This window comes from Tenrec ecaudatus, chromosome 2 (assembly GCF_050624435.1).
Source record: "Tenrec ecaudatus isolate mTenEca1 chromosome 2, mTenEca1.hap1, whole genome shotgun sequence".
Taxonomy (NCBI): domain Eukaryota; kingdom Metazoa; phylum Chordata; class Mammalia; order Afrosoricida; family Tenrecidae; genus Tenrec; species Tenrec ecaudatus.
The window spans coordinates 109671019-109692712 of NC_134531.1; the positions used below are offsets into that span (position 1 = coordinate 109671019).

Genomic DNA, 21694 nt, shown 5'->3' on the forward strand with positions numbered 1-21694 from the left:
TTTATTACTACAGCAGAATTCTCAATTGGTTCACATAAGCATAGCAGCAAGGTTGGGGCGATGCATCAGTTTTCTTGATTGTCTAAGAAGTATGAGGGGATACCCCCCCAAAAAAAATGCAATAAAGCTCCACTAGGTGGTGTATTAGTGTACATTCTTCCTGCTAGGTGAGCATCGAGTTAGTGCACCCAGTGGCGTGGCCTGGGAAGGTTCTGTTTGTTCAGATTGAATTTTTTGTAAAAGCAATTTTACTTAAGCCTCATTTTTGGCTGATTCAAGAGAAAAGCATGTGGCTGTGAAATTTTTTTCCTGATAGGGAAAAATGCCTCAGAAACGGTTGTGATGTTGAACACAGCTTGCAAGGGCAGCGCTATGGGAAAAACTCAAGTGTATGAGTGAGTGGCTTTCTCAGTTCAAAAAAAGTGAATGTCGAATGATGACACACCTTGTTCTAGACATCTAACAACTTCTGAATGGATGAAAATGTCAACTCATAGTGCCTTTGGAGTTCAATCTACCAAGTCAGACTGTTAATCAAGCTTTCTATTTAGAAGTTCTGAAAAGATTGCATAACAGTGTGTGACAGTTAAGGCCTGATTTGTGGCAGACAGGGGACAGGCTTTGCCACCACAACAATGAACCTGCTCACATAGTCATTTCAGTGCACCAGTGTTTGGCAAAAAAACAGCATGGCTCTATTGTCCCTCGCACCTTACTCACCTGACCTCACACCGTGCAACCTCTTTTTGTTTCCACAAATGCATAGAGACATGAAAGGACAGCGATTTGACTATGTAGAAGAGATGAAGAAAAAAAACGATGGAGGTGCTGTCAGCCATTCAAGTAGATTAGTTTGAAAAATGTTTCCGAGAATGGAATCACAGATTATGTGTAATGGGGAGTACTTGGAAGGTGATGGAGTTGTTTGGTAAAAAAAAAAAAATTTAATAGCTTTGAAAAAAATTCCATTTTGGAGGGGTACCCCTCATCATTAACATCTTAGTAGATTACCACCCTTTATTCTAGAGGCGGACTTGCCCCCTCTATCTTCCACAAAGATAGCATACAGGAGTTCTCAACAGGAACTATAATATGAAGTCATTGGACTAAGATACAATTCACATTAACTGAGAGCAGAATAATATTGATGAAAAGGTGGGGGGTTGTGTAAAATTTATACAGTGAAATGGAGGAATTCCAAGAAATAATTCAATAAAATTTCTTAAGAGGTAAGGACATAACCTTCCCCACTGAAAAAGCTCACCTGTGTGTCAAACACAGATGATGAAAACCGATTCATGGTAAGGCAAATCATTATGAAATCTCAGAATTATGCCTATAAAGTAGACTGCACTGACTTTGAGACAGAAATAGATTTCATACAAAGGATAAAGAATTTAAAAGGCTTCAAATTACAAACTACCTTACCACAGTATAAGCAAGGTGTTGAGTAATGCTTTCAAATACTAAAAGTAAATTACTTCTAATTTAGACTTCTATACTCTGGATTCTGATAATGAACTAAATAGGATGGTAGAAAGACATTTTCAGACAGGTAAGTTTGCAAAAGATTTAGAAACCATATATTCTTTTGCTGTAAGCTACTAGAATCTTGACTCTAAAAACATGTGAGTTTTAGGTCTATCCACTGAGTAGGCCTAACTCAACAGCAAGATAAATTAAATCTTAAGGTTAATGGTGACCATAATATACTAAGATTATCGTTTTCAATGACAGCACTTATAAATAAGACCTTCAAATTAAGCCAGGCAAATCTGCTTTAAGTAAATAAAGTTCGATTGAATATCTATATATAGATGTATTAACATAACTAAAGAAAAAGGTTTGGATTCAATTAAGGTTGTGACTATAAAAACTAAACCAAGGGAGAAGAAAAAAATCTGTATTGCCTCCAAAAAATAAAATGCCATCCAGGAAAAAAATAAGGTACATATAAAATATAAAGGACTATATACTAATAAACCCAAAATTATTTTGTCAGAAAATAAGAGTAAAAATGTGCAGTAACACCAATAAAAACAAAATGCTACAGAGGAAAAGAGTATATATAAAATCAGAATATTCGGGGAGGGAGGGGAAGGGGGAAAAAAAAGGGAAGCCGAGCTGATTCCAGGTACCCAAGTGGAAGGTGAATTTTGAGAATGACGAGTGCAACGAATGTATAAGGGTGCTTTGCTCAATTGATGTATGTACGGATTGTGATAAGAGTTGTATGAGCCCCAATAAAAAGATTTATTAATAAAAATAAATTAAAAATTTTTTAAGTTAAAAAAAATCAGAATACTGATCTAACCAAAATTACAACAGGAATATGTTGGGAAAAATGAGGAAAGGTGACAAAGTATGATCCCACAGGTAAACTAAATGTTAATCTTACATAACAAGGAATCAGCACAGATGGTTTAGAGAGTTATTCTGTTAGGTGCCATTGAGTCGCTAGGTGCCTTTGGGTCAGTTCCAACTCAAAGTAGCCCTATGCACAAAAGAAGGAAACACAGATTAGTCCTGCACCATCTTCTCAACTGTTCTATGTTGAAGCCCTCTGGGGCGGCCACTGTGTCAGTCCATCTGATTGCGGATTTTCTTCTTTTTCACGCCCCCTCCACTTTGTCAACCATAGTATTATCCCTTACCGGGGACTGGTGCTGCTAGCAACATGTCAAAAGGACTAAGACAAAGTCTCTCCATCCTTGCCTCTAAGAAACAGTCAAGCTGCACTTCTTCCAACACACACTTGTTTGTTTTTTGGGCAATCCATAGTAGTTTCAATATTCTTCACCAACATCATGTTCAAATGCATCGATTTTTCTTCAGTCTTCTTTATTCAATGTCCAACTTTAATATACATAAGAGGAGATTGAAAATGCCAGGAGCCTGAAGAGCTGCTTGTTTGCTTGAGCCACTGTCTGAATTGTTTTTTCTGTGAAATTTTACAGATTTGTTCATTGATGGTCAGTTTCATACGCAGACTGAACAATGTAGCACTTTGTCAAAAATAAATGTAGCAACTACTTAAACATTATATAACACCAGTTATTTATAATTGGCATCTGTTGTGCATTGTACTTTCTGCATGTAACGGTATTTAATCCATCAGTCAACAAAAATAATGTCCTCAAGTAAAAAAAAGGAAATGCCATGACTTGGATCAGGTCCATCTCAGTCCACAAAGTAACATCCTTGTTTCTCAATACTTCAAAAAGAGCTGATGCAGCAGATTTACCCAACGAAATGTGTCATTGATCCCTTACCTGAGGCTTCCATGAGTATTGATCAAGGATTCAATCAAGATAAAATCTTTGACAACTTCAATCTTTTCTTCATATTTTTTACTTATTGGTCCAGTCATGAGAATTTTGGTTTTCTTTACATTGAATTGCAATCCATACTGAAGACTGCAATCCTTGTCTTCTTCGGTAAGTGCTTCAAGTTCTCATTTTCAGCAAGCATGGTGTGCCACCTGCATACCAAGGGTTTTTTGTGAAAAAGCCTTCCTCCAATCCTGGTATGGCATTATTCATATCATGTAGCCGCTCTGATAATTTGCTCATCATACAGACAGAATAATTATAATGAGAGGACACAATCCTCATGCATACTTTTCTTGATTTTAAACCATGCAGTATTCCATTGTTCTGTTCACACAACTGCTTCTTGAGCCTACAGAGGGTTTAAACGTACCTAAAGTGGGTTTATACACCACAAAAATACAGTCATTGCCATCCAGTCAATTACAACTTACAGCGACCCTACAGGACAGGGTTTCCAAGACTGTCCAGGACAGCCCGTGGGTTTCTAAAACCGTAAGTCTTGAAACTGTAAGCCTGAGGTGGAGCAGCTGGTGGTTTCCAAATGCCAACTTTGTGGTTAGCAGCCCAACACTTAACCACTATGCAACCAGGGATTATACACATGTAGACACAGAAAAGACAGGAATGGTAAGAGGAAAACATTTTTTTCTCTACCAATACATTCTCCTGATGTAAGAGTTCAATTAGTCGAATGCTAATACTTGGTCTCTATACTGATTACTCTGTGATTAAGACTAAGAATGTTCATTCTTCTCTACCCTTCTTCCCCTTGGGAACTGCCACAGTGTGTGTGTACATATATAGATATCATATATCTACTTCACCACCTGCATACTACTCTCCTGGCCTGGTGAAGGAGTCAGTTGGTCAAAGTCCAGAGCAACCCCGTGCAACGTTGATTTTGGGGCAGTAATATTAATATTTTGCCCTCCATCACTGTTCCTTTGTCTTTGCAATTTACTCAGAACTATAGCCATGGGTCCTTGAGACCCAACGTTTAGTGCACTAGCAACAAACACTGAAAAACAGAAGGAAGTCTCTATCGATAAAGGTCACTGAGGAGCTTAGGGGTAAGGTCCTGGACGTTAGCATGTATACAAAGGCTGGTAGAGACTCATATTAAAACAAGTCACATGGCTGCATCTGAAAGAGAGATTTAAACTGAGTATATGGTGCATTCGCCTTGTTAGTTGGCTTTATCTGTAGGGAAGTCATTTTGTAAGAAGGCATGGGCTACATGGACACATAGCAAAGGTAAGTACTATATTCTATGGCCTTTTATAAAGATAAGCACTCTAAGACTTAACATTTCATCTTTGAGCCTCACCTGCTCTTACTAGATATGCCCCTAACCCACCAGAAAAGGGATCACAAGCTGGCTTATTTCCCCTACCAGATGTACCAGCTATACTCTGCTGGTCCTCAACCTAAGAAGCTTCCATTCCCGGCAGCCTTTGGAATTACTCAAACAAAACAAGCACATCCACGGTGCTGTACCCACTTGTTACTACAAAGCCTGACTTGTTTAACCCTTGCTGGTTTACACTATTCCTGAGTGTAACTTCCATTGTCCCTGCATGACATGCAGGATCTTCCTCCTCTACACTGTGAAATATATATGGCTAACAAACTGCAGTCTATCTCATTGATCTAGTGTTGCTGTCATATTTGTCCATCATGTACTACTTAGGTCACCAATGGGATAAATAGGAAAGTCGCTTTATCTGTAACCAATGAGGTAAGAAGTAGTCAGACCAGCCCTCACAGACAGTAGCAGCATGAGAGGCTTACCTAACAGAGGCAGAGCAAGTGTGTTCCTCAGTGGGAATATCTGGTTATTAGACACAGTGCCACTTAATCTCATTACAAAAACCAGAGTTCTGTTTCACCTTTTTAATCATTTTATTGGGGGCTTCGTACAACTCATCACAATCCATACACATACATGCATTGTGTAAAGTAGGCTCTCTTTTAAACAGCAGACCTAGGCATAAAGAACGTTCTGCTTTCAATGCAAAGTTGTCTGAAGAGCAGATTTAACCCACATTGGAACCTTTCTGGGGAGAAATCTATACAGCCGTCTAGCAATCGAAGTGCGCCTGTTACTACCTGATAATACTTTAACTTTTATCAATGCTGTGGTCAAATGTTACTCAATTTAACTTTTAAAACATAGGGTGTTTTTGTTGTTTTTAACAAGATTTCTGATTTTCTCTAAAAACTAATTTACTATCTTAGTTCTTTTAATTGAGGCAACTATATGATAAAGTTCTAACAGAACAATGTGATATTAGAAATAAGCTGTTGAAAATTAAATCATGAAACTTGATTTGATGGCACAATACTTCATCTTATTTTATTTTTATTTTAATAATGTATAGAGTTTCTTTTTAAAAGTCCCTTGTTAGATTGTAGAACTACAGAAGCCTAGGTTCAACTCAAGTTTTTCCTTCAACTACCATTCCAAAAACCATAAAACATTTCACATAATCTGAAAATGAGTTTATTTTCAAACCAGACAGGTTATATTCTATGTGAAATATATAAAGACAATATAGCATTAGTGGATGAGTACCCAGGCTTTGCAGCAAGACAGATATCTAGGAAGTTGTGTACTTAGTTGTGTAACCTCAGATAAATAACTCTAAACTCAGTAGTTTATCTGTCAAATGGCACTTGAGTAAACATTTCTCTAGCCAATATTCATTGATTGATTATTCAGATTAAGCTTTACTCACCCTTTCTTCCACAGCTCATATCTATCATTACAGCTAATAGACCATTTACAGTTGATTGTTCCTAATGCTTTTTAAAAAGTAATTGCATATGTTAAACATGTTGTTTTTAAGTACCATCAAGTCAGTTTCAATTCAAAGCTACCTCATGTACAAAAGAACAAAACACTGCCCAGTCCTGCACCATCTTCACACCTGTTAGGTTCGAGCCCATTGTTGCAGCCATTGTGTCAATCCATCTTGAGGGTCTTCTTTCCGCTGCCCTTTTATTTTCCTGAGCATAATGCCCTTTTTCAGGGAATGGCCTCTCCTGATAACATGTACAAAGTATATGAATTGAAGTCTCACCACCTTGCTTCTAAAATGCATCTGACTGCACCTCTTCCAAGGCAGATCTGTCGGTTCTTTTAGAAGGGCCTGTTACTTTCAGTGTTCTTTGCCAGCACCACCATTCAAATGCATCTATTCTTCTTTGGAAGTCCTTGTTCAATGCCCAATTTTCACATGCATAAGACGTGACTGAAAATACCCTGACCTGGCTCTGGTGCATCTTAGTTCTCCTTGCCTTTCAACACTTTAAAGTGGTCACGCAGAAGATTTACCCAATGAGTCATTTGATCACCTTCTATGATCATTGATTGCGAATCCAAGTAAGATAAAATTCTTGACAACTTTAATTCTGTCTCTATTTATCATGAATTACCAACTGATCCAATTTTGAGGATTTGGGGTTTTTTTACATTAAATTGCAATCCATATTGAAGGCTGCAAATCTTGATATTTACCAGCAAGAGTTTCAAGTCCTCCTCACTTTTGGAAGCAAGGTTGTGTCATCTGCATATCAAAAGCTGGTAATAAACCTATTTCCAATCCTGAGGCTGAGCTCTTTTTCATATAATTCCAGCATCACAGCAACACAAAAGCCACCAGAGTACAACAAAATGACAAACGGTGGTTCTGTAACATACCTTACCATTAAATATTAAAGTAAGTAAAATGAGAAGGAAAAAGAAGATTCTTGCTAAACAAAACAGGCTATTTTAGTCAGTAATAGCAGGCCATTTAAAAATGCTTTTAAATTTGTCATGGGTTGTTGTATGCTATATGCCACCAAGTCACCTTTGACTTACAGTAACCTGAAAAGATAGGGGAGAGCAGCCCCAGGAGTTTCCAAGGCTGTAATCTTTATAGGAACAAATAGTCAAGTCTTTTCTCCCACAGAAAAGTAATGAGTTCAAATGCTAATCTTTAACTTAGCAGCTAGGTGTTTTCCCATTGCCCTACCAAGGCTCCTTATTTTGGGGTGAAATAAATTTTATATAAATGAAATTTTATATAAATTGTAATATATTTATATATTATTAATTATATATAATAATTATATATTATTAATATAGCTCTGATACCAAAACCGGACAAGTATCCCACAGGAATCATGAACTAGAGACCAATATCCATAATGAACATTGATGCAAAAAACCTTAACAAAATACTAGCCAACAGAATACAAAAGTATATAAAACAAATAATTCACCATGACCAAGTGGGATTCATACCAGGGATACAGGATGGTTCAACATATGAAAGACCATTAGTTGAGAAATGATGCCAATCAGTGACTAAGGGCGATACAGGGGACAGCACCGGAGACACAGTGTGGGAATTGCACCTGACCTGATCCCACCACACCGAGGCAAATCACTGGGGGAGTGCAGCAGAACAGCAAGGGAATAGAGTGGCAAGGTCCCCAGGGAATGCTGAAAGTGGACTTTGGGGCCAGGGCGTGGTGCCCCAACAGACTGGACTGGAAAACGCTCCTAAGGACCAGCAAACGATCCCTGAACTAACTACAAGCTTTTCTCTTGTGAACTGTTTTGTTCTGTTCTTTGTCAGTGGTTTGTTTTTGTTGTTTTGTTGTCTGGTTGTATACTGATGCTTTGTTTTCCTCTGTCTTGTTTTCGTGCATGTTAGTGTCTCCACAGGTCTGTCTGAATAGGACAGGCTGGATGAACTATCTGGAGGAAAAACAACGAGACCGACAGTTCCGGGGGTACTTGGGGTGGCAGGGATAGGGGGGTAAGGAAGTGGTGTTAACAAACACAGGGACAAGGGAAAAACATGGGACCCAAAATGGTAGAGAGTGGGGAGTGGCAGGCCTGGTGGGGAATGATCAAGGGTAAGGTTGCTTAGAGAAGAGGTATACTCTAGCCCAGGTGGCGACGAAGCATGGTAGTAGGGCAGGAGGAAAGTCAAGGGAGATGGAGAAAAGAGCTAGGAGTCAAAGGGCATTCATGGAGGTCTAGACAAAGACATATTCATGCAAATATATATAGGAGGATGGGGAAATAGATCTATGTGTCTATATTTATAGGTTAAGTATTAAGGTGGCAGAAGGACCTTGGGCCTCTACTCAAACACTCCCTCAATGCATGAATACTTTCTTTTATTAAATTGGAACTCTATGATGCTCACTCTCCCGACACAACTGCTGGAGCCAAAGGGGGTGAACAAGTAAATGTGGTGAAGAAAGCTGATGGTGCCTGGCTATCAAAAGAGATAGTGACTGGGGTCTTAAAGGCTTGAAGATAAACAAGCGGCCATGTAGCTCAGAAGCAACAAAGTCCACATGGAAGAACACACCAGCCTGTGTGATCGAGTGGTCCCGACGGGATCAGTTACAAGGCATCAAAGAACAAAAAATCATATCACTGACTGCACACCTCCATGATAGGATCGCTGAAGACAAATGGGTGCATAAGCAAATGTGGTGAAGAAAGCTGATGGTGCCCGGCTATCAAAAGAGATAGTGTCTGGGGTCTTAAAGGCTTGAAGGTGAACAAGCGGCCATCTAGCTCAGAAGCAACAAAGCCCACATGGAAGAAGCACACCGGCCAGTGCGTTCACGAGGTGCCAAGGGACCAGGTATAAGGCATCATGCAAAAAAAAAAAAAAAGATATATGTGTGTGTGTATGTATGTATATATATATATATATATATATATATATATATACACACCATATTAAATGAAGGGGGAAGTGCAGAGTGGAGACCCAAGGCCCAAGTGTCGGCCAATGGAGATCACCTCATAGAGGGGTTTAGGAGAGGAGATGGGTTAATTAGGGTGCGAGGTACCAATGAAGAACACAGCTTTCCCCCAGATCCTGGATGCTTCCTCCCCCCAACTACCATGACCCGAATTCTACCTTGCAGGCCTGGATAGGGCAGAGGCTGTACACTGTTACATATGAGGGCTGGAGACACAGGGAATCCAGGGTGGATGATACCTTCAGGACCAAGGGTGTGAGGGTCGATGCTGGGAGAGTGGAGGGTGAGTGGGTTGGAAAGGGGGAACTGATTACAAGGATCCACATGTGACCTCTTCCCTGGGAGAGGGACAGCAGAGAAGGGGGGGAGGGGAGACTCCGGATAGGGCAAGATATGACAAAATGACGATGTATAAATTACCAAGGGCACATGAGGGAGGGGGGGGGAAAATATAAAAAGAAAATAAATAAATAAATGCAATTTTATATTAATTATAATATATTTATATAAATAAATTTTATATAAAATTATAAAATATGGAAGAAAATAACATTCCAAAAGATGCATTCATATTGTTTCACAAGTGGCTTTATGTTGTCCCACGTCAATGAAAAACCAACTGAAAATCATGATGTGCTATCACAAGCAAAATATACAAAACGAAAATTCCAGCAAATAATCCCTAAAAAGCCCTGACTATAAATCAAAAGGTTTACTAATGAACCTACCATAGTCTCCATAAATAATGTGAACATGTAAATGTGCACATGCATTTAACAAAGCGTACACATAGAAAACATGCCTGCTACTTGCATAAAAAGGTATATAACTTATTTAATATATATTATTTGTATAATACTGTATTTCAACTGATTTTCAATTAAATATTTAACAGATTCAAACCAACTCTAAATAAATACAGACCTTTAAAATGTATCCCTGTGGAGTATGAAATCCTGAGAAATTTAAATCAAAATAAATAAAATGATCCCACATCCACAAAATTTAATTTCTCCATGAAAGACTAGTTTGTTTTATACTTAAAGGCACTGCCACTGAATCCATTCCAACTCACTGAGTCCATTCCAACCCCCTACACAGGGATCTAAAGCTTTGCAAATGTTTATGGAGACAGATCGCCTAATCTTTTTCCCTCTGAGCTGCTGAGGGATTTGCACAGCCAACCTTACAAGTAACAACCCAACTCAGAGACTTTAAAAAATGTTTTGCTAGTGGGCAATCATACGCATAGCAGGAAAAACATTAAAACAAGTAATACTGCTCTACAATTTTTCTTTGTCAACAAAGTAGGCAGCATCTTTGAGATACAAACTGAACTTACTTACCTACCCAGTTACTATTAAGGACAGAATCTTTCTAGTCTAATAAAGAGGTTTCAATTGATTCATACACAATATATACAAATCTTCAGAACTACATTAAGTCTCTACTTCTATAGTTGTCGACGGATTCCTAATGGAGCTGTTGGTGTTGGGCTGCTAATCATAAGGTCAGCAGTAAAAACCCTCCAGCCCCAGCTGGGGAAAGATGAGGCTGTCTGCTTTTGTACAGATTTACAGCCTCAGAAATCCTATATAGCAGTGGTTCTCAACCAGAGGATCACAACCCCTTTGGGGGTCGAAGGGCCCTTTCACATGGATCGCCCAATTCATAACAGTAGCAAGATTACAGTTATGAAGTAGCAATAAAAATGATTTTATGGTTGGGGGGTCACCACAACATGAGGTAACTGTATTAAAGGGGCACAGCATTAGGAAGTTGAGAACCACTGCATCTAAGGTCATTATGAGTTGGAAGATTAACCTTTCTTTGTGTTGAGGCACATTTCATTACTTTTGTATTTGAACAGTAGTCCTAAATAAAAATCTTGATCGGAATTATTATTTCTTTCAAGAAATATTTGTGGAAGCCCTGGCCTACCATGTGGGTTAAATGGATAGTAGGCATAGTCAATGTCCTCCTAACCTCAAAGTCTGAAAGGGCAGTCAATTACCCTGGAAAAGGAGAAACAGGGAGGAAGCTTTGGAAAAACCCAGACTTAAAATTCTAGCTCTATTATCTGCTCGGCATTAGGCCAGTTCACTAATGTCTCTTTCTTTATAAAATGAGCTTAAAAGCTACAACTTCACATAGTCATTTTACGAAATAAAGGTAAAAATACATAAAGCACAATGGTGTGAACATTACTGTTCAAAATATCCCCAAATTCAGCGTGTGACACATAGTTTATCCAACATTTCCTGAGTGAATAATTTGGGTAAAAATCCTTAAGTGTCTTTTCTAAAAAAGAATGCGTACCCCACAGTTTGTACAATGGAACTCTGGATTAGGTTCGAGTTGTAAACCCACCAGGCAACCCACAGAGTAAGAAGATCTCTGCAGATTTGCAGTCTCAGAAACCCAACCCAGGAATCTAATTCACGGCAGTACACTTACTGTTTGCTTTATGCTTTAGATTTGTTTCTTTATTGCACAAAATGTAGGTAATAAACACCTTTTTCTTTGTTTTATGCTTTTCTTGTATTTATGCTTTCAAATGTTTAGTTATGTTCCTAGATGTATGAAGAATGTCATATAGGAATTTAAAAGAACTAAAAGTTAACTTTTATAAACCACATACTGACCCAAACTGTATACCCTTGCCTAAAGCAAAATTTGATAGGCAATTTAAGTAACAAAAACATAAATAAATAAAATATCTTGTCAGAATAGTCCATGTCCTCACTTTAAGGCATAGCAAAATTAATTCACCAACCATGCTGACAACTGAGATCACCAAGCTAAACAAATGCATGCATACAAAGATGACCCTGAGCATCGCTTTTTCGATAGCACAACATTACAAACTGTTGCTGAAAACATCATGTTGAGTTAGTATGGGTAAAACCATTTTATGAATGCTAATATTTACCTGCTTGAGTCCTTCATCAGTCAGTTTGTCCTGGTTGCCTACGTGCACTTTCTGAAGTAAAGGACAATGAGAGGCAACCGCAATAATAGAGGTGTCCGAAAGCTGTTTACACCTGTAGGCTGTATACCTAAGAAGTCCAGGACACTTGAATGCTAACACACACACGCCAGTATCAGACATACTGCGACAATCAGAAATGTTGATTTCAATAATATTCTGACTTCTTGATGCAATTTTTTCCAATAATTCATCAGTGACCTATGAGGGGGGGAAAAAAAGAAGTTCAAACTTTTGCTAAAGGTAGACCGTATTTTCTAAATTTTTATTAAATTTTCCCCAATGAATAAATAAAAAATAGATTATTGCATGAATACCACAAACAAAATAAAACATTTTTATTTCATATTACAGCAACACAAGAATATGTATGTTAGTTTTAATTAAAACCTAAAATCAAATCAATCATTAGTGGGATGATGAAATTTAATTCAACTTCACTAGTTTTACCAAAAACTCACCACAAACAAAACAGTATTGTGATTTTACATATTTATTTTTAGCCCAGCAGTTGTTAGACCATCAAAAGTTACTAATCTTGTCTTTTTCCAATTGATATAAAATGATTCCACAATATATATTAATTTCAATTGTTTTGCCATTTCAATCAAAATACTATCTCACATACAAGTGGGTTTCAAAAAAGTTCAAGGCAAAATTTTATTCTTCTAATTTCATTTTCTCAAAAACTTTTGAAGCCTCCTCATATGGCATAGAAAATACATCACTTTGTATGGTACCAACATACCAAGCTGTTTGTCTGAGTCAAACAGCTCTTCTCAAAAGACTAATGCCAGGTTCTTCTTGATGTAATCCAGCTACCCACTACTCTCTATTTGCTCACCATCTAAACTCAATGTGTGGTGAAATTACATAACCCTGACACACACCTTTTTTTTTATTAAAAGATCAGTTGATTGGGAGTTCTTATAACAATACAACATTGAATATATCAAGCATATTTGTACATATGTTGCCATCATTATTTTCTAAATATTTACTTTCTATTAAGCAGTTGGTATCAGCTCCTCTTTCTCCCCCTTCCCCCTCAGTGACTCCTTGATAAATTAAAAATTATTATTTTCTTATCTTTTTTTAAAATCATCTTATTGGGGCTTCGTATAACTCTTATCACAGTCCATACATCCATTGTGTCAAGCACATGTGTCAAGCACATTTGTACATTTGTTGCCATCATCATTCTCAAAACATTTGCTTTCTACTTGAGCCCTTAGTATCAGCTCATTTTGTCCCCTCTCCCTGCCACCACCTCCCTCATGAACCATTGATAATTTGTAAATTATTATTTTGTTATGTCTTACAGTGTCCGACATCTCCCTTTACCCAGTTTTCTGTTGTCCATCCCCCAGGGAGGAGGTTATATGTAGATCCTTGTAATCAGTTCCCTTTTTATCCTACCTTCCCTCCACTCTCCCAGTATCGTCACTCTCAGCAGCGGTTCTAAAGGGATATCTGTGTTTCCAGTTCCTATCTGTACCAGTGTATATCCACTAGTCCAGCCAAATTTGTAAGGTAGAATTGGGATCATGACAGTGGGGGGGGGGTGTCAGGGTGGAGGAAGCATTTAGGGATGAAAGGAAAGTTGTGTTTCATCGTTGCTACTACACTGCAGGCTAACTGGTTCATCTCCTCCCCACTACCAGCTGCCTACAGACGGGCTTTGCATCCCCAATCTGCACTCCCTCCATCATTCACAATATGATTTTTTTTGTTCTTTGATGCCTGATACCTGATCCCTTCGACACACCTGATCCCTTCGACACACCTGATCCCTTCGACACACCTGATCCCTTCGACACACCTGATCCCTTCGACACACCTGATCCCTTCGACACACCTGATCCCTTCGACACACCTGATCCCTTCGACACACCTGATCCCTTCGACACACCTGATCCCTTCGACACACCTGATCCCTTCGACACACCTGATCCCTTCGACACACCTGATCCCTTCGACACACCTGATCCCTTCGACACACCTGATCCCTTCGACACACCTGATCCCTTCGACACACCTGATCCCTTCGACACACCTGATCCCTTCGACACACCTGATCCCTTCGACACCTTGCGATCTTACAAGCTAAGGTGCTTCTTCCATGTGGGCTTTGTTGCTTCTAAGCTAGATGGCCACTTGTTTTATCAACATACACCTTTCTTAATTTTAAACCATGCAACACCCTTTTGTTCTATTCAAACAACTGTCTCTTGGTCTATTGTACAGATTCCACAGGGGCACCATTAAGCATTCTGGAAAATCCTCATTCTCCACAATGTTATCTATAATTTGTTATAAGCTGTATAGATGAATGCTTTTGCATAGTCAAAACAACATAGGTAAACATCTTTCCAGTATTTCCTGTTTTCAAACAAGATCCATCTTACATAGCAATACTATCACTCATTCCACATCCTTTCTAAATCCAGTTCAAGTTTCTGGCAGTGCCTATTTGATACACTGTTAATAACAGTCTTCTAATTGTTTTTAGCGAAATTTTCTTGCATAAGATACTAATGGCATTATTCAATACTGTTTGCATCCTATCAGGTTACCTTGAAATGGGCACAAATATGGATCTCTCTTCAACAGTTGCTTAGGGAGCTGTGTTCCAAATTCCTTGGCATACACAAATGAGGGTTTCTAGAGCCGCATCTACATGTTGAAAAATCTCAACTGGTATTCCTGGAACCCTGCTTACTGCCAATGCCGTCATTGCAGCTTGCATATCTTCCAGCAACACCGCCAGTTCTTGATCGTGGCTAACTCTTGAAGCGGCCCATTTGAGATATCGGTTCTTTGAACTCCTTCCATGTTCTCTTGGTGCTTCCTGCATAGCTCAACATTTTGTGAATACAATTCTTCAATATTGCAACTCAAGGCTTGTTCTGGTTTTGTTTGTTCTGCCACATGATGTTCAGCTTAAGAAATGCAAGCGACCTCTTTCCTCTGGTTTTTCTAAGTTCAATTCTTGACACATTTCATTAATATTCTAATTTGTACAAAATAACGATGTATAAATTACCAAGGGCACATGAGGGAGGGGGGAAAAGGGAGGAAGGGGGAAAAAAAAGAGGACCTGATACAAGGTGCTTAAGTGGAGAGCAAATGCCTTGAGAATGATTGGGGCAGGGAATGTATGGATGTGCTTTATACAATTGATGTATGTATATGTATGGATGGTGATAAGAGTTGTATGAGCCCCTAATAAAATATAAAAAAAGAAAAGAGGAGAAAAAAATTATTAGGGCAAAGACTGTACAGATGTGCTTTATACAATTGATGTATGTATATGTATGGACTGTGATAAGAATTGTATGAGCCCCAATAAATTGTTAAAAAAAAATTCTAATTTGTCTTCTAGAGCTGCTCTTTGAAATCTCCTGTTAAACTTTATATATATATTATATATAAAATATGTTATATATATAATTATATATAATATATATTATATATATATATAATTTGTTCCATTTGCTTTAACACTTCTGCATTCACAAGGACGTTTCAGTCTCTTCTGATACCATGTCTGTGTTTTGTCTTTCATGTCTTTTTAACAGCTTATTGCTTTTGTCTGATGTCCATGATGTCATTTTACAACTCATTTGTCTTTGTCCATTAGTGTTCAATGCATCAAATCTATTCATGAGATAATCCATGAGCACAGGTAGGATTTACTAAACATCAGACTTTACATACAGGAAGTACTATAACAAACATTTGTGATTATCTTCTATTACTCTATTAGTTACAATCAGGTTACTGCTAGCCCATGGTGACCTTAAATCTAACAGTATGCAATATTGCCCAGTCCCCACACCATCTTTACCACTACCATTCATATGTTTTACTTCATTGTTAGAGCAATGTGTCCCTGGATTTAACTAAGGGTTTTCCAGAAAACCTGCATTAAAAATGAGCTGAAAAACTCAGCTTATACACAATTGTGGGTCAAAGTCTAAACATCCTCAATTCTCAAGGGCATTCTTATAGTTCTTCTAAGACTAATTTGTTAAATATTTTGGCAGTACACAGTATATTCAGTATTCTTCACCAACAACACAGTTTTTACATTATTCAACTTTTCATGTCTGCCTTTTTTATTATCTAACTCAAATACATTGAATAAATATACTGCACAAGACCACTTTAAAGTGTTAAAAAGCAAGGATGTTACTTTAAGGACTAAAGTGAACTTGACCCAAGCCATGGTATTTTCTGTAACACCAAATACAAGTGAAAGTTGATGAGACAGTTAAGGTTTATTGTGCCAACCTGGCTGATAAACACATGTGGGATTAATTGCAGGGCAGAGAGATAAATGGATCAGTGAGCCTCGCCTTTCTAGTTCTGGGGTCTAATGCTCTCTGATGATTGGACCAGGGTATAGCTGCCTTAGCCAGTTCCCTGCTTCAGCAACTGGCAAGGCTCACTTCCTGTGATACATCCCTGAAGAGATGCCACATGGACCTACCCTGATGCAGCCCTGGGTGCTGGAGCAGAAGTGTGGAGACCCCTGCCAGCGCTGAGATGCTTACACACTAACTGATTCGGCTTTCCTCCTAAAGTTGGCATTATTGCGTGTGTTTTGTGAGACTGAGGAGGACTTCGTAGATAGGTGTCAGACATATGGACTGTTGGACTTGTGGGCTTGGGCAGCACTGGGGTGGGATGTTTTCTTGATGTGCACTTACTCTTTATATAAAACTCTCCTTACACATATGAGTTTCTGTGGATTTGTTTCCCTGGTTTATGCAGACTAACACAGTTGGATATTGAGTAAGGAACCCAAGAATCAATGCATTTGAATTATGGTGCCAATGAAGAATCCTGAAAATATCTTGGGCTGCCAAAAGAACAAACAAATCTGTCTTATAAGGATAGCCAGCCAGAAGGCTTCTTAGAGGCAAGGATGGTAAAACGTCGTCTCATGTACTATGGACATGTTATCGGAAGAGACCAATCCCTGAAAAGGACACCATGATTGCTAGAGAAGCAGCAAATAAAGAGGAAGGCCCCCAATCGATGGACTGACAGAGACTGCAAAAATGGGTTCAAATACACGAACAGCGATGAGCATGGATCAGGGCAGGGTTGTGTTTCTTTCTATTGTACATAAGGTCAAAAGCAACTCACAAATACATGATGTGACTGAAAAGACCATGGCATGGGTCAGACAAAATGAGCCCGTCTTCCAAATGGCATCTGTTATTAAAAACTTAGGGAAATTATTTTCTGACATGATCTGCCCAATGCACTGTGTCATTCTGATATACTGACTGTTACTTCCATGGATGTTTCTTGTTGATCCACATAGAAAAAAACTTGGTAATTTTGTCTTCTTCTGCATTTATCACACGATTTATAGAGTCGGTTTTGAGGATTTTCATTTTCTTCATGTATAGTCTGTGCTGAAAGGTATATGTAGTATTTGACTTTCATCAGTAAGTATTTCAAGTTATATTTTCTTCAAGGAAGTTTGTAACACCTGAAAATTACTGTCAGCTTGTTATGTTGTTGTTGATATGATGCCAGTAGAATTTCTAAAATTATTATAGTCAGCAAAGTTTTAAGATTACAAAAGTCTAGGAAGAAAGGCTTGACAATATATTTCTAAAAATTATGCAATTGATCATAGTATTTTCAAAAATAAGAACAATATATATATTTTTAAATGGAAGTGACAAGGGAGTATGAAGAAAACACTAATTAGCAGTCAACATTAAGGAAATCATGTAAACCATGAGGCAATTTAAATACACACACACACAAATCACAATAATACATAGCACCATAGATTGAAATCATTTGAAGTAACTATGTTAAAAAGTTATAGTATAAAACATGATTTCTGAAGAATAACAGAGATATTTTTAATTTAGTAGGTCAAACTCAGTGTTTCTCAGAATCAAACTCCATACCTGCTGACGACTACTAAGGTCCAGCTGCTTCCAAAACTGGAAATCTAAACAAAGATCACGCCAATACTTGCAAACCAAGGATGCAGAAAGGCAACGCTCATCCAGGGACAAATTGGAAAATATCTATAAAATGAAAAGGAAGAGTATGTTAATACATGCCAAATATTTTAAAAGCATAGGGAGGGTTATTTATTTGTTAGATAATAATTACTTTATAGAGCAGGGGAGGGGAACATTTGGCCCAGGACCCTAAGATCATCAATACCAGCTAACCTCACAGACCTCAGCAAAGAGAAGCAGTTCTAGTCATCACAATAGGGTGAGTTAATGAAATATCTGACCAGTATTGCCTGCAAATGATGTTATAAATATTCAAGTGGTCTTTGGCCAAAAACGGTTCCCCACCATGTTTGAGTATAAGATACTCTTGCGTACGATTATCAAGAGCATCGGCGTTAGGGCCTATTCTACAGAGAAGGTGTGGTGTAGGAGTTTGAGAGCAAGGGTGCTGTTACAGTTAGCTAAGACCACTGGAGAACGAGCAAAGGAGGAGGTGTGTGTGGCAGGGGAGAGGGGCGGAGCTGGACATTCCTGTATGTTTTAAATTGTAAAGATAACCCAAAAACTAATTTCAAAGATTCTCACCTTTGGAGGGGGTAGAAAAAAGTAAAGAGAGGACATAATGAATGCACACAGTGTTGTTGCTTTAGCCTAATGATTAAACTTAAGCAAATGAAGGGGAAAAAAACCTAGAACAAAAACGAAAGTATGGAGAGGACACAATAAATGTACATAGCTTTGCTGTTGTTTTTAACTTATAATTAAAGCAGGAAAATTATTTTTTTAAAACAATCCTAGAACAAAAACCACATCTAAAGTATTTTTTCTAGAAACTCCGAACCCCAGCCTCATACTGAGATAAACATCACACCAAATGAGGGCCATTCTAAAAAATACGTCACTAGGAGGCCTCAAAAAAATCAAGGTAAAGAAAAAAGCCCAGGATGACTGAGAAATGACCACTCACCAGAAGAGACCATGGAATTAAGGAGAAAAATGCAATCCCAAACATTAATGGGAAAACTGGTAAAATCCAAATAAAAACCGGGTTTTCTTCATAGTAATGTACCAATGTTGGTGTCTTAGTAGTGACAAGCATGGCATAGTAGCATGAGAGAGCAAGACAAGAGTAAACTGAGACTGAGTGAGGGGCATACAGGAACTCTGTATACTGTCACTCTTCTGCAGGCTTACAATATTTTAAAATGAAATATTTGTTTTCTTAATATTTTTAAATAGATCATAAGAATAGGAGGATCACATCTAGGAGCAATAGGTTTTTAAAACTAATACAATGTGTGGACTGTACTGAGACTCTGATTGAACCAACTAAAAAATATTCTATTGAGAAAATCACATAAAATTGAAAACGATAGTTACTAGACGATTTATATTAGTCTTCACTTTTCCAAAACTCAAACGCCCTGCTGCCATCACATCGATACCTACTCACGGTGGCTCTAAAGGACAGGGTAGAACTGTTCCTGTGGGCTTCGGAGACTATGACTCTTTATTGGAGTAGAAAGTCTCATCTATCTCTAGAGGAGACGCCGCTCGTTTCAAACTGCCAACCTTGAGGTTACCAGTACATTGTGCAACCACTGTACCACCAGGGCTCCACTTTTTAGGCTGTTATTATATGGTAGTTTTAGTGGTAATATGGTCCAATTATTTTGATATATGCTTTAGTGTTTATGGCTGAAATAAAAAGATGTAAAGAATTTGTTTTCAAATGCTTTAGCAAAGACATAGAAAGTTGGTAAGTTGATGGCAACATATGTACAAATGTGCTTGACACAATGGGTGTGTGTATGGATTGAGATAAGAGCTGTACAAGCCCCAAATAAAATGATTAAAAAGTAATTCAGAAGCCATGAAAAAAAAGGAAGTTGGTGAAAGAGGTCCATCAACAAGAGTGACAGAATGCTGAGACTGTAGACGTTGGAAGTTCATTCTACTTGTTTTCTACTTTGGTTTCTGATATCTCACATGATTAAATTTTTCTTTAAACATGGGCTTTAGCAATAAACTATTAACTATAGGTTTGAATTATGGCTTCACTATTTATCAGCTTTAACTAAATTTATAAGCTTACAGTTACCTAACTTCTGTATACTTCAAAAAGTCCATGTGTTTCAATGGGAGATAATACAGTATTTACCTCAGAGGATACCATGAAGAATGAATGTGTCTGAATAAAGTTTTGAAACAGAGTCTGGTACGTAATATACAGGATTGCCAGAATCACTCTGACCTAAAATAACTTACTCTTTAGAGACTGAAGATGCTGATATTTATGATAGAATCTGTTTAAATTTTGAACATTGAGAAAATAACTTCTCTTCATTATTATGGGTAGTCCCTAGCACATGACATATTCAAGTTACAACCAACCATACTTTGGGCCATTTGGGGGGCTCTCGGGGGACATTTTCCCCATTAGTAATATGTACTACATACAACGTTGCAGCACATAATTTATTGAAGCTATCACTTTCAGATGTTTATTCAAAGATATTCAGATTAACTGCTCAAAACACTGCTATCTAATAGGCTGTGGCAATAACAATAAAAATTAAAGAAAAACAAGCTACTTATTTCAGAACCTACTTGCAACTCAGTTGCTGAAAGCCCACCCTCCATCGGGAACTACCTGTGCTGTTCCTCATCCCCAGGGTGAGCTGAAGAAGGGGCCTGAGGTCATCCAGTGAAACGTAGATGAAGGTCAGACGGCACACGCCCACTCAAACTGTCGGTGAAACTAAAATCTCTGGACAGCACACTCAAAGCTATTACCTAAAGATTCTAAAATTAATAGCGGGCAGATTAGGGAGAGGAGCTAAACCTTAAAGAGGGATCTATAACAAAGACGAGTTTTCTAGGACATATTTGTTTACTTTGAGGGTTTTCCCCGCTTCTACCTGCCTCTTAGTTTAGACCTTGCAGACCTGCACAACAAGCACTAGCAATAAAAACTTACAGGAACTCCATCTTTCTGGACAGCTAGAGAAATGGGCCTCTGGAAGACAGAAAGTCTACGTCTCTTTATTTTATTTATTTCCCTTTCCTCTCTACTGGCCAAGTCCAAATGTAGCCCATTCCACAGCTGCAATGTGGCAGCTGTTCAGAAACCCTTGGGCTCAGTTCCAAGAGCAATCTCATCTTTCTGGTCAGAGGGGGAAGGGAAGGGAGCTCTCTGGCCTGAAGATGGTTCAAAGAATCCCACTCATTTTTTTCTTACCATTTCTCCATAAAGTCAGTACTAGCCATGCAGAACTACCCAGGCAGCCCAAGTGGCTGAGCTGAAAGAGAACCAGGAAAGGGGACCTGAGAATCAAATAATGTAAAGGAAGTATCAGATGAGACCTGGAAAAACAAAACAGGGAGGGTGGGATTTGAATTAAAACAAAAACCTGGTAATTAAGTGTATGCACTAACCTAAGAAGCTCACCCACTCACCTTGCACATACCAAAAATAAAAAACAAAACAAAGATACCAGAGTAATAACAGTGTTGAAAACTGCACAAACTGGAACTATAGTCCAGATAAGGAGAGAAAGAATTTACAAATCAAACCTAACCTGGTTAAC

General features: G+C 38.2%; 1 protein-coding gene across 1 annotated transcript in view; it reads right to left on the reverse strand.

Moving 5' to 3' along the window:
• The window catches only part of FBXL17 (F-box and leucine rich repeat protein 17), a 573986-nt gene that overhangs the window by 534114 nt on the left and 18178 nt on the right, over window positions 1-21694 (reverse strand). Inside the window, exons 2-3 of the mRNA XM_075541364.1 lie at window positions 18045-18167; window positions 12046-12303 (exon numbers count right to left, since the gene is read on the reverse strand). Coding sequence (XP_075397479.1) covers window positions 12046-12303; window positions 18045-18167 — 381 coding nt within the window. The remainder of the gene's footprint in view (window positions 1-12045; window positions 12304-18044; window positions 18168-21694) is intronic.